This window comes from Lutra lutra, chromosome 18 (genome assembly GCF_902655055.1).
Source record: "Lutra lutra chromosome 18, mLutLut1.2, whole genome shotgun sequence".
Lineage (NCBI taxonomy): Eukaryota > Metazoa > Chordata > Mammalia > Carnivora > Mustelidae > Lutra > Lutra lutra.
In genome coordinates this window covers 33767965-33781722 of record NC_062295.1, presented here as the reverse complement: position 1 = coordinate 33781722, position 13758 = coordinate 33767965, and the positions used below count along the sequence as shown (strand labels likewise).

At 41.6% G+C, this 13758-nt stretch overlaps 1 protein-coding gene across 1 annotated transcript in view; it reads left to right on the top strand.

The window, feature by feature from the left end:
• Window positions 1-12841, top strand: part of LOC125090644 (cytochrome P450 3A12-like) — a 48498-nt gene extending 35657 nt beyond the window's left edge. The window contains exons 9-13 of the mRNA XM_047713505.1: window positions 732-798; window positions 4410-4570; window positions 5834-6060; window positions 9235-9397; window positions 10573-12841. Of these exons, the coding sequence (XP_047569461.1) occupies window positions 732-798; window positions 4410-4570; window positions 5834-6060; window positions 9235-9397; window positions 10573-10656 (702 nt within the window). The 3' untranslated portion in view covers window positions 10657-12841. The remainder of the gene's footprint in view (window positions 1-731; window positions 799-4409; window positions 4571-5833; window positions 6061-9234; window positions 9398-10572) is intronic.
• Window positions 12842-13758: the final 917 nt, after the last annotated feature.

Sequence of the window (13758 nt, the reverse complement as noted above, 5' to 3'; positions counted from 1 at the left end):
AAATCATTTTCCTGGTAGTATAATTTTGCCATATCTTATAATGGCAAAGAATCCCTTCAATTCCAAGTCTCTTTTCTTACACATTCTCCAGTGGAAGTTCCCCCGAGGCACCTGCTTATGTTAAATTTGAGACTGTCATAGTCTGGAGTGAGCAGGTGTCTTCTTTGGGCACCGAGGCTGCAAGCTGGCCAAACAGGCTTTGCCTTCCCGAGGCCTGGTGGCCAGCACTAGGATGTGTGCGGGACAGGACTAGTACCCTAGGATGTCTCTGAAGTTTGTGCAGAGTTCTGGGATGGTGGAGCATTGGAAGATGCTGACACAGAAGCTTCCTGTGGACTCTGCAGAGGCCAGGGGATTGGTATTTATGGCCATTCATTAACAATCGAGGCTGAAAAAACAAAAGGACTAAAATCAGATACTTTCTCCTGAGCTAGTAGGTGTGATAGGAGACGGAGCAGGCAACTCTTGGGCCAGGAAGCTGTGTTTAAAAGTCAGAGAAGCTGAGGAACAGAGAAAGCAAGAACCAAAAAGCAGTGGGACATAAGGCTGGATTCCTGTCAGGGAAATATCATGCTCTCCAAGATTTTTGCTGGACATTTTTGTTCACTGATGTCTCTGACAACATTAGTTAAATTTCTGGGTGTAAAGGCATCATATACTCAGGAAAGAAGTTAGTATTTCTGGCTTCACAAGTGAGTTTTTGTCATTGAAGTGTCTCTTTCTGTGTCCAGCACCAAGTGGACTTTCTTCAGCTGATGATTAACTCCCAGAATTCCAAAGAAATGGACACCCATAAAGGTAAGCCAGGAGAGCTTCAGAGGGCTCTTGATGGGGCAGCTCAGAGACAGGAGATGGTTCTCAGATACAGAGGAATATTTTTAGCAGATGGAATATCAGAAAATCGAAGGAAGACACATGTTCAGATACAAATGGGAGCCCGAGCATTTTCCAGAAGAATACAGCCACAATTTGTTCAAAGCTTAAAGGACAATGATAGACAAAGCTCTCAGTGGTCCGCCACATGGGGGCTTGTTTGCAATGGCAATCCTCCAGCCTAATCCAGGCCCACTGAATCAGAACCTCTGCCTGGAAATTCACATCAAGGTTTCATCACATCATGAGGCACCTGGCTGCAGTATCGGTGACCTTCACTTGGAACACTTGGTTAAACTTGTGTTCACTGGCTTAATCTCCTGCAAGTTTTTCTTTTCCTTTTGTAATTAAGAAGTAACTGGTGCAGGATGCCTTTGTGACTGTGTACATATAGTGTTTCTCTTTAAGCCATCACCTACTACTTTTATCATCCATGGATGGTATTTGACTAAACCATTATTACTATGATGGTTGCAAATGATGACTTTCTACTTCCACCATTGCTTCTACATTAGGAGTTATAGTCCATTGTTAGGGTCAGCTTTCCATTCACCATCATTATTGTATTTGTTTATTTATTTTTTATTTTTATTTTTTATTATGTCCAGTTAGCATAGAGTATATCATGAGTTTTTAAGGCAGTGTTCAACAATTCACTAGTTGCAGATAACATCCAATATTCTGTATTTGTCTATTTATATATGTCAGTATGATCTCATATATTACTAACTTAGTCTCTTATATCATTTTTTATTTGGATTGTTAATTTTCTCAGATTTGTCCTCTGTAAACACTTTCATTTGGGCTTCTGTGTCCTTTTTTTTTCTTTCAACTTCTTTTTTATGTATCCAATAGACTTTATTTATTTAAAGATTTTATTATTTATTTGTTAAAGAGAGCAAGAGAGAGAAAACACAGGAGAGGGAGCAGCAGACAGAAAGAGAAACAAGCTCCCTGCAGAGCAAGGAGACTGATACAGAACTTGATCCCAGGACCCTGGGATCATGACCTGAGCTGAAGGTGGAAGCTTAACTGACTGAGCCACACAGGTGTCTCAATAGACTTTATTTTTTATAGCAGTTTTAGATTCACTGCAAAACTGAGTGAAAGACACAGTGATTTATCCCATATCCCCTCTGCCCCACTTACATGCAGCAACCCCCTCTATCAAAATCCCCCACAATGTGGTAATTTTGTTATAGACAATGTCCCTATAGTGACACGTTATTATTACCCTAAATCCATAGTTTACATTACAGTTCACCCTAGGTGTTGTATATGTTATGGGTTCAGACCTATGTATAGTGATGTATATCCACCACTATGGCACACAGAGTATTCTGTATCCTTTTGCCATATTATTTCCTGAGCATTTCCTTGCATTCTGGTGTGAGACATTCCACTGTTTCCCGTAATGATCCCTTGGAATGAGCCACTTTCTCCAAGAAGCTCTGTTTCCTTTTAGTGAGAATGGTATTTAGAAACCAGAATCTGGGATCTAGGAGTGCTTATTGCTATGAGGGTGTCTTTGCTTCTATTTCCTCTCAGTAGGTCAAGCCCAGAATGTCAACTATATTTACATAGGACTAATCAACATAGATATTTCTATATCAATAACCAGTGATCTAATTGTGGTCTTTGCATCTGAAAGAAAAAAGGGGGTTTGATTTATAGTTATTTTTGTGACAGAAATATTCCCATTGTGGTTAATTTTAAGCCATGTATGGTTTGACAACCACCTCACAAAATTCTTGAATATATATAACAGCTTATTCTAGAGAAAAAATGATTAGCTTACTTTACCACACCACTAATATCTGTATTTCTGTATCTATTATGATGTCTACTTCTATGCTTTTAAAAATTTTTAAAAAATATTTTATTTATTTGACAGAGAGAGAAAGAGACGGTGAGAGAGCGAACACAAGCAGGTGGAGGGGGAGAGGGAGAAGCAGACTTCCCACAAAGCAGGGAACCTGATGTGGGGCTCGATCCCAGGACTCTGGGATCATGATCTCACCCTGGGGCAGACTGAGCCTCCCATGTGTTCCTATATCATTCTATTCTCTCTCTCTCTCTCTAGTTCTACTATATTCTATGATAGAGGAAATATTCAATATATGCTTGTTTCTGTACAGTACTACTACACACATGTGGTTATTAAGAACTTGACATGTGGCTAGTATCACTGAAGATCTGAATCTTATATTGTATTTAATATAACTAAGTAAAACTTAAATATAAATAGCCACATCTGGCAAGTAGCTATCTTATTGGACAGCAGAGCCCTAAACTTTGATTATCATGGGGCTCTTGGCAATCATGGAAAAACTTTGATTGTTGAATTTATCCACAGCAGCATCACAGAAAGTATGACTGTCATATCACAACTCTACAGACCTTGCTTAGACTTTTTGTATTGTTTTTAGTTGTGACTTACATGTTGGTGGCAGGTACCATGTTCATTTAAGTGTTCTAAGTATCCAAATGTCCTGACAAAGTTCTGATGAAAGAAATTAGAGCATGACCATGGTGAGTTTCTGCCAAGAGAAAAGTCAAAGGACATGACAACTTATATTCAGAGTGGGGTCATTCACTAAGGAAGGTGACATTCAGGTTATGATTGAATAGGCATTGCTAATGCCATTCACTGGATTCAGTTTGTCTGTTTCTCGCTAGCTAGTACCCTCTATTGATACCTTCTTTCTTCTGCTCCTTTAATGTCATGAATTATCCTAGTTTAGTCACCACTCTTCTCACTTTGTCTTTGTCGTAGTTTCTGTACATACTGGAGGTTGTCCACTTGAGAAGTTGTGTGCCAGGTCTTCTATTAGCTGAGATCTTGGAAAGGTATAAGCTGTGCTTCTCAAGATAGGTTGTGCACACAGATCACCACATCTCATGAAAGGTCAGATTTTGATTCGATTGTTCTAGGGTGATGTTTGAGAGTCTGCATTTCTAATAAGCTCCCAGATGCAGCAGATCCCACATTTGGGGCAGCAAGATTTATCTATAGCCCAGTTGTATTCTTTAAAGTTCCCACAAATATGTTTAGGTAAAAGATCATTCATTTTTCCTAACAATTAAGCCTCAGCATTGCAAACTCTCTAAAGAAATTTATCTTCTGTTTTAGCAGAAAGGATTTAAATTTTCCTGGGAGAGATACTATCCCAAGTGACTTAGGACTGAAATCCTGTTAAGATTCTCCAAAGGACATCCTGATAACTCTATGTACATTAGATGAAATGCCATTTCCTGAAATCACCTATCTGTGTTGGTGGGGAAGTTGGCATGAGCCGGAATGGATGGTCAAGACCATGAGAATAGGCCATGGGAATAACCAGGTCAAGACAACTTCTGGCTTTTCTGACTCTGTAAGATAGACATCAGAGTGCAAACCACTATGAGTTTGATTCTGGATTGCTTTTAAATTTTCCTCCAAAGGAAATGTGAGTTTCAAATAGATTTCTCATCATCTAAAATGTGGTATTTTATATTCATTTGTTTTGGCTCAAATGTTTCTCTTCTCCTTTTAGCTCTGTCTGATCTGGAACTCGTGGCCCAGTCTATTATCTTTATTTTTGCTGGCTACGAGACCACTAGCACGTCTCTTTCCTTCCTTGTGTATGAACTGGCCACTCACCCTGATGTCCAGCAGAAACTGCAGGAGGAGATTGATGCGACTTTCCCCAAGAAGGTGAGTGGGTCCTACTGGGGAGGGAGTCAGAATAGGCTTGGTTATATCACAGTAACAGATTAGCTCTCAAATCGATTGGGTTTTCATAAAAAGGTTTACTTCTAACTCATGTTTGCATGTCCAGCATGGGGGTGAGTCTCTGCTTCATATAATTGTTTGGTGGTACTGGGGAAAAAGGCTCCACTTTCTTATACCTGTATTATCTGGGCCTTGGGACTAATTTTTGGCTGGGAACAAGGAATTAAACAGAGCTGCCTAAACAGGAGCTCCCAGCTTATGAAGAGACCTGGGCTCAGGGGCTGGAGTGGCTTGTTGGGCAAAGAGTGAAGCCCCACACCAACAATGAGGAGACCTTTCCAGCAACAGAGGGTGGGGCTGAGATCTGATCCCCTTCACAATATTCCCTAGAACTGAAATTGTGTTCCCTCAGTTGGTGGCATCCAGTCCTACCCCTCTCTTGCCCTATTTGTGTTGAAAGGAACTAGTGTCTTCCCCAATTATGGTTTTTATGTAATATAGTGTTTCTCTCTAAATACTGTAAATATAATTGAAAAGATAGGAAGCAGTATATTTCCACTAGAAGAGTTTATGTGGAAGAGGAGATATTTTCTGTTGTATGTTCTTCTTCTGTGGTGTGGACGTGTGACCTCTGTTTTGAAAGGAAATGGTGACTTCAGCATATTTCACTGATGACTAAGGGTCATAGGGAGAAATAAAAAAAAGATAAAAACAGAGAGGGAGACAAACTATAACTCTTAAGCATAGGAAACAAACTGGGGGTTTCTGGAAGGGAGAGGATGGTAGGATGGGGTAATTGGGTGATGGGCATTAAGGGGGCACCTGATGTAATGAGCACTGAGTGTTATATGCAAGTAATGAATTACTAAATTCTACACGTGAAACTCATAATACACTATATGTTAACTAAATTGAACTTAAATAAAAAACTAAAAAAAAAACCATTAAGTGTCACAGTCTTAGTCTCTTTTGTTCACACAAGGAAGAAAAATCACTACCTAGGAAGGATTTCAGACCCTGTTTAGGGGATTGTCCCAGCCATCTCCCCTCATCATTACTATTGTACACATGTCAGTGGGCCACTGAGCAGATCAAAGGACATGGTAGATATTAAAATGACCATAAATGCCCTTTACCAAAATTCATGATTTTTAGGTGTTCCTAACACTTCAGTAGTAGTGTATAGAGTGAGTTGAATGTTGATTCCAAATATCAATGTAACAAAATCTGCTTCTTTCCTTCCAGGCACCACCTACTTATGATGGCCTTGTACAGATGGAGTATCTGGACATGGTGTTGAATGAAACTCTGAGATTATACCCAATTGGTGGTAGACTTGAGAGGGTCTGTAAGAAAGATGTGGAAATCAGTGGTGTGTTTATTCCCAAAGGGACAGTGGTGATGGTGCCAGTGTTTACTCTTCACCGAGACCAGGATCTCTGGCCAGAGCCCGAGGAGTTCCGTCCTGAAAGGTACAGGAAAACTTGGAATGGGGAACCCATCCTCATATTGGAGGATATTCTGGTATTTCCTTCATATAGAGACAAGCATATGGTTGTGCAATTATTTATTTGTACATCTTTTCATTTTTAGAAGTATTTTTTATTACAAGATGACCATTGTCAAAATTTTGCAAACTCTAGTTGGGAAAAAAGATTAATGTCATTACCAGTCACATACATCATTATTAATCATATGATATATGTCCTTGTGGATATTTTTCTATGTATACAGATTAATAAAAGGATGGCATATTATATATATATGTCTGTATATATATATATATATATATATATATATATATATACACATTTTTAAAATTTAGATTTTTTTTTAGTGTTCCAAGATTCATTGTTTATGCACCACATCCAGTGCTCCATGCAATACGTGCCCTCCTTAATACCCACTGCCAGCTCACCTAAGCCCCCACCCCAATCCCCTCCAAAACTCTGTTTGTTTCTCAGAGTCCACAGTCTCTCATGGTTCATCTCCCCCTCAGATTTTCCCAATTCACTTTTCCTTTCCTTTTCCTAAAGAAGATATGGTCCTTATATACAATGGCATTACATATTTTTTGAGCTACTTACTTGACATAACAGTAAGCTATAAACAACATACCATATTTGTGTTTGTGATTATGCATATACCATAATATACATTACTGTTATCCTTTTTAAGACAATGGGACTTTTTTGGGGTGCCTGAGTGGCTCAGTGGGTTAAGCCTTTGCCTTTGGCTTGGGTCATGGTCCCAGGGTCCTGGGATCAAGCCCCACATCAGGCTCTCTGCTCATCGGGGAACCTGCTTCCTCCTCTCCCTCTCTCTGCCTGCCTCTCCACCTCTTGTGATCTCTGTCAAATAAAAAAATTAAAAAAATCTAAAAAAAAAAAGACAATGGGACTTTTTTTCCTTTAAGTTTTTCTACTTCCTCTAGCTGTCTAAATTTACTCCTCACATTCTCACATTCCATCTTTGCAACCCTGGGCCACCATTTCTGCTAGCTGTAGGGTGAGAGCAGTGGCTGTGGAGCTGAGAGTTCACGTCCTGACAGGAGGAACAGCCTCAGGAGGACATAGACACACAGGCCTGTGCTGTCTGTGGCTGCAGTCCTGTGCCAGCTCCCACCCCGTTCAGTATCTAGGGTTCATCCAGAGCGAGCTTATCTGTTCTCTAGCTGTCTGAGACATCCTCCTTGGAGGGATCTTGAGCTTTCTCTTCTGATGATTCAGAGAAGTTTGGCTTTGGGTGCAGCTTGAATTCTGCTACAGTTTGTGTTTTCCTGTTTTTTGTATTGGTGAGCAAAATTTGGATGAACATTTTAGGGATCTAGACATTTAGACCCTGTCCTTAAGCTCCCTGATGGTATGCCCTTGTCCTGTTGCATGGCATTCCTAGTGCTAGCAATGCATCCACATATAGTACTTGCTGAAAGATCTCAATATGACCAAGTCATCTGTTTTCTGTACCAGGAGACCTGATGGCTCTCAGAAGCTCAGCAGTTCCCTCTCCTGTAGTTTCTCTAATGGAAACCAGGGAGCACTCCTGGTACTTGTCTGTGATTCATTCAGTCACGAGAGGAAGTGCTTATCTGTGTGTGTCAGGGACTGTGCCGGGCAGTATGCAATCCATGTATTAAAAATGCGTATTATGGATAATTTTATTAAAGATTTTATTTATTTGATGGGCACCTGAGTGGCTCAGTTGTTAAGTGGCTGCTTTCGGCTGGGGATATGATCTCGGGTCCTGGGATCGAGCCTCACGTCAGGCTCCCTACTCAGCAAGAGGCCGGCTTCTTCCTCTCCCGCTCCTCGTGCTTGTGTTTCCTTGCTCACTCTGTCTCTCTCTCTGTCCAATAAATAAATAAAATCTTTAAAAAAAGATTTTATTGGGGCGCCTGAGTGGCTCAGTGGGTTAAAGCCTCTGCCTTCGGCTCAGGTCATGATCCCAGGGTCCTGGGATCGAGCCCCGCATCGGGCTCTCTGCTCAGCGGGGAGCCTGCTTCCTCCTCTCTCTCTGCCTGTCTCCCTACCTACTTGTGATCTCTATCTGTCAAATGAATAAATAAAAAAAATCTTTAAAAGAAAAGATTTTATTTATTTGCATGAGAGAGAGGGAGAAAGAGCACAAGTGGGTGAAGGGGCAGAGGGAGAGGGAGAAGCAGGCTCTAGACTGAGCAGGGAGCCCAACATGGGGCTTGATCCCAGGACCCTGGGATTATGACCTGAGCTGAAAGCAGATGGTTAACCAACTGAGCCACCCAGGTGCCCCTATTGTGGAGAATTTTTGACACATGTACAAGCATATTGTATAGACACAAGCCTATGAAATACTTTACATGAATCTATCTGTGCCCATCACCTGCCCAACAAACACTAACCCATATCAGCTGCCCCATCCATGCACTGTTATAATTCCTTATCTGTTTTCTGTATTACATTAAAGCGCATCATCAGTAAACATTCTAGTATCTTCTCTATAATATAGTGAGTTTTAAATAGTACCTCACCACAATGCCATTATCACTTTTCATTGACATAAATATGGAGGAATGAATTGTGAATAAATTGTAGTTCTAACCTTTAAGGAATTTATAGCTTTGTGGGGCATGTAGAAAAAACCTCAGTAATTAGAGTGATTATTCATAATTGTGAGTATGATTATAGTGGAGTCATATCACATGCCTATGTAAATCATCTGAAAATCAGTTGGGGCTGTCCTAGCAGGAGGGTAAGGAGGTAAAGGGAAATAATAACAATGTAAATCACGGGAGGCATTTGTCCTGCTTCCTTTTTCCATGGATATAAGACCAACGTCAGTCAGTATAGGCAAGATCCTACATTTCCTTCAATCAGGCTCATTTCTTGCCTTTCAGAGGGTGAACATCTCACCACCTTGAATATAATTCGAGTGTTTAAGATAAATATTTGCAAAAGCATTAATCCCATCTCTTCAACAAGACTGAATGCCCCCATAGGGGAAGAGGTATCCAATGACTTGTAGCAACAATCACAGCAGAGTAACATAGCAGGACTTCTGTAACCAGCCCATCAAATTTCCTATGTATCCCTGGTTCAGAACCCCAAATATGTAGCTCTTGTGGTTTTTAAGCTTCCCTAACTTGTTTCCAACTTGTGTTGTGGAATCAGGTTCAGTAAGAAGAACAAGGACAGCATAAATCCTTATACATACCTGCCCTTTGGAACTGGACCACGAAACTGCATTGGGATGAGGTTTGCGATCATGAACATGAAACTCGCCCTTGTCAGAGTCCTGCAGAACTTCTCCTTCAAACCTTGTAAAGAAACACAGGTCAGAGAGAGCACTTTCTGCAAAAAGAATGTTTTATTGTATTTTTTTTAAACTAAGGGATATGGAATAGAGCTGTGTGTGTGTGTGTGTGTGTGTGTGTGTGTGTTTGTGTGTGGACTCATTTATGCCCAGTAATTTGTTCTATCAGCCAGAGAATCTATTTGAAGCCATCTGTGACATTCAAGGGCCCTTCAGTTCCTGAGTGCCGTATCTGTGGTTTATGACCACCCAACCATAAGGGTCACATGGTCAGTACAGTTCATGTGACATCATTGTACCCGGACTGATGACCTTGAGCAATATTTTAAATTTCTTTTAAGTCCATGGAAAGGAAGGAACCAAGTTGTGCACAGTCATGACCTTCAGTGATAGTCATGATGTGGCTTCTGAATGATGCTCTTCTCCACCACAACTTACAGACATTCTGGTGACCGAAGTTCTCAAACACTCATTGTACGTGGGATTCAGTGGGATTGTGAAAAATCCTGATACCCAGGTCATCTCAGAAACTCTAACCTAAGTCACCCAGAGTGTGGCTTTAAAGGTGCCCCCATAATTCTCAAGGGCAAGCAAGGTTGAGAATCTGGTGTGAAGCATGTCTGCCTGATGTGAAGGACTCCCAGGGACCAGGCCATCCTGGGTACGTGGCTCCACCTTCTGCAAGCCTGGCTCCTGTCAGGCTGTGCTTCCTTCCCATCCCAATCTGTCATCATGAATGGATGTTTCCACGAGAGAGGTGACAGAGTGTTTAACAGTGTGGATGTCCATACAACAAAATGTATAATAAACACTCAGGAGTCAACATATAGAAAATTAACTCTGGCACTTTTCAGTATTGTTGCCACAATGGCTAAGAATCTATTTTAAATGTTAAACACTCATTCTGTTCCCTTAAAATTAAAATAAAAGAACACCAGCTAAGATGTATGTGTCTGCAGCCTGGTACAGAGTAAGTGATAATAGATCATCTGTTGAATAAGTGATGGATGAATGCTTTCATGCTCCAGTCTTGACAGCTTACGGAATAATTTTTAAAAATCAGAGATAGATTAATCTAATAATGGTATTTATATGTTTGTAATGCATTATTGTCCTTCATGTATCTTGCCTTCTTTGCTTATGTTGTTGGCAGGGTTTCATTTGTTGGTTCTCATATGCTTATTTAACTATTGCAGATCCCCATGAAATTAAACGTTCAAGGGTTAATTCAACCAGAAAAACCCATTGTTCTCAAGGTTGAGTTAAGAGACGGAGTGTAAATGGAGCCTGACTTCCCCTATGGACCTCCCCTTTGTTCTCCAAGAAGCTGTATCCCAGATCACCAGAGACCTCAATTTCCTTTGTGAGTAAAACCCAAAAGTGAAGATGGCCTGCAGGTACTGCCTGTGACAGATGACTAGGGCTTCCATACATTCACTTAGCTTTTTTGGTGTCTGTGTGGAGCATTCTGTATTGTGGAGAGTGAAGGAGGTGCCCAATAAGAGCCAGCGATGTAGACTCAGCCTGTCTAGTTCACACAAACTACCCCCAGTTAGTACCATCTGTTCCTTTGATCAAGAATAAAAATTTCTCAACAATTTTATCAACCTACTTTAATGAAAATGAGAATTATTGTCATGACTATGGGAGTGATATTTCTATCACATGTCTTATTTTGAATATGCTACATTAAATATCACACTGATCAACATCACTTTACAAAACTCTGAGCTGATGGTTTTGTGCACATTAAAAGGGAATCTGTAGAATGATGAGTGAGAGCCAGTGACTGAATGTTTTGACCATCGCAGTTGCTGGGTGGGAGGAGCTCATTCAGAACTCCAAGGTGATATATTAAGATAAGTGAGAGTAAATCCACTGTGACTTTGCCCATTGGTCAGAAAGTCTATTCATAATTGAATTCTACAGGTTTTGGAGCACATGTTTTTTCTAACTCTCAATTGAGGCACTTAGTATTATATGATTAGTTTTCATTTCATCTGCCCTAATATTCTGGTACCCAGAGGACATGCTTTCTCTTTGTGTTCTAGCTCAGCTCCCACTGTCCTGACAGAATGAACGTTGAATCAGATGTGGTTGATTGGCCGGTTGACTTGGCAGGAAGGCTAAAAGCATTTGTCCATTTCAGTTGCTATGAGGATCTGCATAGAATTCTTCCTATTTCCCCCCTCCCCTCCAGCCCCTTCTATCTCCTCTCCTGGCCTCTTCTTTTGCCTTTCCTTTCCAGATAATTTAGTCCTAATGCCATCAGTGGGGCACAGCCAGGTGGGCAGCCCCACACAGGGGGTCAGGGGCAGAGAAGAGAGTCACAGTGACTCTAAGCTAGCGACTGAGTGGGGTGGGGAGGGTGTACACATGGAAAATCAGGCTGGCATGGGTGTGGGAGCCCAAGCTAGATGAGAAGGGTGCCCACACAGAGGGTTGGTCTGAAGGAGCCCTCGGAGCTCAAGTACAGTGTGGAGAACCCAAGTAGCCGGTGGGGGCATACATGAGTGGTAAGGGATGGAATAAGGGTTAGTTACATAAAGGGGGATTGATCAAATAAGTAAATATATTACTGCTAAATGGTTTAGGAGTTTCTCACTGTTGGAGAAGGGAGTCACTGATTTGGAAAGGGAGAAAGCCAAATGAAGCCTGTGTATTCAGAGCCTGGAAGTGAGTGTGTTAATGTAATGTCGTGCTTTCCTATGGATAGATGATAGATTGGTAGAGAGATAGAAATGTGTGTGTCTGTCTGTGTGTGTGCAAGAACACATATCCCCTACCTCTCTCCATGGACAGTTCTTAGAAACAGTGACGTGGTAAGAGAAAAGAGCACACCTAGTGCTCAGATCTTGGCTCATAAATGTCAGTTTCCAGTGAAGGGAACTAGGGATATTCAGAGAAATGACTGGTTCCAGGCTGGGAAAGCCCATGATGAGCCAGAAGCATCTTGCGCTCCACGGTGCTGGGGAAACGTCCACAGGACACAGAGCTAATGTGTGGGGTCTCTTCCAGCCCTCAGGCACAATTTAGGCATCATGATAACTAACAATAGGGAGAGATTATAGCCCATTGAATAAAACTGGACACTCAAGTACACACAGATGAAGAGAAATGTAGGAACAGATTACAATCGATGAGGAGACTCACACAGTTTCAAAGTACTACAGCTCAGACACCCATGAGTTCCTGAAGAAAGAGCAGCTCACAGAGCAGAGACCCAGCAGACCAGTGAGCACCATCAGGAACAGGAGGAAGGGATGGAGCATCACCGGAGAGGTTGCAGTGAGAGGATCCCAGCGTCCCCTCTGGGATATTCTTGCCAAGGCGGCAAACCTGAAAAGAAATCCCCCAAATTGTGAGACAGACGGAAATAAAAGAATATCTACTCCTAATTTGTAACTGGTGAGTAATCTTCTACAACATCATGGTCCTGAAAGCAATAAAAAAAGAAAACACAAGCCAGGATTGGAGTCACAGCAAACAACTGTGTTTCAACCTATCCCAGGAAGGGGACCTTTCAAGAGTCTGTCTGAAATTTCCTGATGTGCACTAGTGAGTCATTGCAGGATAGAAACCCTGCAAGTCCATTCCCCACAATGAAGGTGTCCTGTCCAGAAGCAATGCTTCCTTTGCCCTCTGTGCTCTTCCTGCCCCTCTCTCCTCTCCCTAGAAAACTGTGCATTTGTACACTTCCTGGGAGCATCTGTCGAGTTGGCAGGTGGGATGGTGCCAGTGCATGAATTGCTTAATAAAGCCAATCAGATGTTCAAGTTGCTTGCAGAATTTTGTTTTGTTTGTTTTGTTTTTTAACAAAAAACCAGAGACAAAATAAGGAAGTATTCCAGACTGAACAAAAGAGACTAAAGAAGGGTGACATGTAACCTCAGTGTGTGAGCAGGGTCCTTCTGCTATAAAGGACATTGTGGGAACAGTTGAGGGAATTGAAGGTTCTGATTGTTCCTTGCCATAATGTGTCAGTGTCCACTTCCTGACTTTGATAGAGATATCTTCATAGGAATATGGGGGATTTTGAAGTATTCGGTCAGCATTTTCTCTGAGATGTGTCAAGAGCATAGTTCTTGAAAGAGACTCTTCTGGAGGTTGTAATTGTTTTCTGGGAGAAGTGGGTCACAAAAGCAGCTTGAGCCGACACAGTTCTCCTCGTCCTTTGCCTGATTCTAACTTAAATTATTTTAAGCAACAAGGCAGCACCACACAATGAATGAGAGATGGGGAGCTCTGAGGCTGGAGCTCCTGGGGTTTGAATCCCAGCTCAGTCCAGGGCTGAGTCTAGACCAATCAGTGGCCTTGGGTAAATGAAGAAAAGGTGCCCCCTTTGCATAGCTGGGCCCACAAGCTTTGGGCCACATTTCAGC